Source organism: Phaethon lepturus, unplaced genomic scaffold, assembly GCF_000687285.1.
Source record: "Phaethon lepturus isolate BGI_N335 unplaced genomic scaffold, ASM68728v1 scaffold53313, whole genome shotgun sequence".
Taxonomy (NCBI): domain Eukaryota; kingdom Metazoa; phylum Chordata; class Aves; order Phaethontiformes; family Phaethontidae; genus Phaethon; species Phaethon lepturus.
The window spans coordinates 211-3,769 of NW_010530903.1; the positions used below are offsets into that span (position 1 = coordinate 211).

At 40.9% G+C, this 3,559-nt stretch overlaps 1 protein-coding gene across 1 annotated transcript in view; it reads left to right on the forward strand.

Annotated features, from left to right (window-relative positions):
* Positions 1-263: 263 nt before the first annotated feature.
* Positions 264-3,559, forward strand: part of WDR4 (WD repeat domain 4) — a gene marked incomplete at its 5' end in the record, with an annotated part of 18,762 nt that continues 15,466 nt past the window's right edge. The window contains 3 exons of the mRNA XM_010284381.1: positions 264-323; positions 1,008-1,154; positions 3,357-3,513. Coding sequence (XP_010282683.1) covers positions 264-323; positions 1,008-1,154; positions 3,357-3,513 — 364 coding nt within the window. The remainder of the gene's footprint in view (positions 324-1,007; positions 1,155-3,356; positions 3,514-3,559) is intronic.

Genomic DNA, 3,559 nt, shown 5'->3' on the forward strand with positions numbered 1-3,559 from the left:
ACAAAAGTCAAATATAACGGTTGCTTTGCCAACAGATGACAACTTCTTTTTTTGGCGTGTGTGCAGTCCAAGGTTGTGAGCTTCTGCCACATCTGTAGCATTTTAGGGAGCCCATTTCTCAGGGGTGGTTCCTTGAGATAAGGGGTTGGTTGTGCAAATAGCTGCAAAATAATACCGTGTTACAAAAGAGTGGATGGTCTCCATACTTAAGCTCATGGTTGTTCTAGTTCCTGTGTTTTCACTATGCTGGTTTTTATTTGCAGTGATGATAGTCTCTTCGTGTATGATTGCATCAATGCGGAGAAGACCTTAGGAAACAAAGGGTGAGAAAATCTGCTTAGGCAGCCTGCTGTTTACTTAGATGGTGCATGCTCCTGAGGTTATGTGGCAGTGAAGATAATGAAGGAAAGTCATGGGATGACCCTGATGGATATATATATATGATTTGTTTGTTTGTTTGTTTCATCCCAGAGGGAAGACTGTACACCTTTAATTTTTTAGAGAAACACTGATAGTATAATCAATGATTCTGTATGACTCTTCTCAGTCAAAACATTTATGGGAAAATGCTGCATTTTTGTTAGACCATCTAAGACAGCTGGAAAAGAAACACAAACCAGTTACATAACTCCTCTGTCAGGTCTGTTCTCTAAGTCATGAGATTTCAAAGTCTTTTTCTTAGTTTAAATTCAACCACTGGACATTGTTTTACCTGTAGCCAATTTTACTGTTTTCCCCTAAATTTTTGTTAAGATCTTCTAGCACAAACCCTAGTGGGTTTTTTTTCAGGCAGGTAATGATACAGGCTTAGAGCTTATATGTTTCCTTTTTCTTGGCTTTTTTCTTTGCATTAACGTTCAAGCTGGCTCAGCGTTTTAAACATAAATAACGCTCTTAGCGTTGTACCTTGTTCTCCATGCTCCTTCTTGGTGGTGTGAAAACAACCTTCTCTTAAGGATTTCAGTAACTCTCAGATTGTGAACTGTTGTTCCTCTTCTCTTTATTAGACAGGATGGAAAACCGACAGGTAAAGGAAGTGATGACATCCTAGCTTTTGCCTTCTCCCCATCAGGAGATTATTTTGCCTTGACAGATGACAACAAACGTCTGATTCTGTTCCATACAAAGCCTTCCTGGGAATGTGTTAGCGTCAGGTAAGGGAGCAGGATGTTGCATGTCACTTGTTATGGAGTTACGGCTGATTCATAAAATAGTTATAAAATAGTAGTACTTGGAATGCTGCTATTTGTTATCACTAAGCTTCCTCTTTCTTTTTTACTTTACACTTGCTCAAACAAATTTAATGTTCTTGGGAATTCAAAGATACTTGTCAAGAAGTGATGCGTGGTATGCCCCACACCAAGAATGGGAGTGCAGATGTTTATGTGATTGGCCAAGGAAAGCGTAATCTCTTCTTATTTCAAAAGACAGTATTTGCATCTTTAAGAACTAAAACTTTACCCGCTCCTAGTGAACACTTAATGTTGGGCCTGTAAGAGCAATACTGAGCAGTTTAGTGAGTGCACTGTCCATTTCTGTTGATTTGGAGAAGGTGTGTTGGGGAGTTTGTGAACTCTCTTAAAAGCGTATCTTTAGAAATGCTGCCAACTGTTTCCCTTCTGTAGTACGATCCTCCTGAGAAAACAGTCTGTAGCTGTCCACCAGAGGTCCTGCAGTTACAAGTTTTCTGCTGCTGCTTGTGACAATTACCTGTAAAAAAGAGGCCCATGAAGGACTTCCTGAGAAAGTACCCCAGCGTGTAACGGTCTCTGCTTCTGGTGGTCTGACTAATGTGAGGCCCATGTTGTAAAACAATGTCAGCTTGGCTGTGTGTGTAGGGTACATGATGAACCTTTGGCGGGTTAACCAATGTTGTAGTGAGTAAGTAATCGCTTCACAAAACCAGAAATGGTAAATCCTGTTCATTCTGCCATCTGTCTTCCCTGCTGCCCTGCCGTGTATGTCTTGCCCATACTATGCCGTTGGATAATTGTTTGATGTATCAGTTTTCTGCTAAAAGAAACCTGAACTAGGACCACAGCTGGATTTTCTGGGAACGTCACTACCTCCTATTAGGAAACTGGGAAAACAGACAAAAGGGTCTCATGACCCTTGCATGAAAAAAATTAAAGCCAAAGTTGAGCTATGTAACTTGTGTTGGTGTTTTGTGGCAAGCTGTATAAAAGGTTTCACATGGTGCTAGCTTTTGTAGTCAGCTCATTGCAGACAAAGGGAGCTTTTTGACTCTTTGTGTTTAAGATCAAAGGCAGTACAATGAACTTGGAGCGAGACTTGTTCTTGTTGGCAAGGTAACCTATTTTCAAACTGCTGCTTGAGCCTGTAATGTGTTGGTAGGCGCTCTTGTCCTATATATTTTCCTATTGTTACGGTGTTCCCTTAAAGTCACTAAAAAGTATTTGAATTTCTGTCTTCCTACCTAAAGTACAGTATATTGTCCTTTTGTCTCCAGACGGTCATCAAAGTTCAGAGTAGGTGATGTTCCCTATGATCACCAGTGTCCACAGTCCTGTGTTAACACACAGAACATGGAGGGGTTTGGAAAATAGATGTTATGAAACCGTTGTTAAGATGCACAAACATTCTCCAGACTAAGTGATTAAACCTTTTTTAAAACCTGTTTTCTGACATATATGGTCCTTACACTTATCTGAAAAGTTGTAAGAGAACTGTTACCTGCTGCACTGGCAACTGCAACTATAGGATACTGGCAAATAGTAAGGGAAAGTCAGAGTTCAAGTTCAGGGCTTTGCCTGGACAAGGTACTGTGACACTGTGTGTCTCTGACTCTGGATGCAAGGAGGAAAAGCCCTTGAGGCTCACAAGGAAGGACTTCCTTTTACAATACAAAGTGGCAACTGGAAAAATAGTTTCAACACAGTTTGAGATGTGTTGCTGCAAAGGACTTTTACTAGGAGAACTCTTACCTTGTCTTCTCTTTTCCACGTGTTTAACTTGTATTTTTATTATGGTGAGTGCAAGAAAGTCTACCAGGCTTTCTTTAGAGTACTGGCAGGCTGCCTGGGCAAAATGCTCAGTTGAGAAAGTACCTGAGCAAAATGCTGGCATTTTGGTGTTTCTTTCTTTTTAATGGTCTCTCCTTTTTTCCTCCCACCTCCCCAGGTGCTTGCTATTACATAGGTTAGTCATTTAGCAGGTCTCAGAAGTGCTGTTTTGGCCCTATAGCCTCCCTTAACATTATTCTCATTGCTACCATTTCAGGAATGTTGCTTCTGAGAGCTTTTTGTCCAGTCTCTTGGTCTGTTTAACTGGGTCTGAATCCAGACTTGCTGAAGCTGGCATCCAGAGCTGTTCAAACTGTGACATTTTTATTTCAGGTCTGTGAACAGGAGATGCCTTTCCCTGATTATTACAACTGCAGAGGATAAGATTCTGGTTGCAGACAAGTCTGGTGATGTCTATTCTTACTCAATAACAGAACCCCAAGCAGAAGGAAAACTTGAGCTGGGTCACTTGTCTCTGCTATTGGATGTGGTAAGTATGTGCCTCTGTATAGTTAGTGTAGAAACTTGCATTCCTG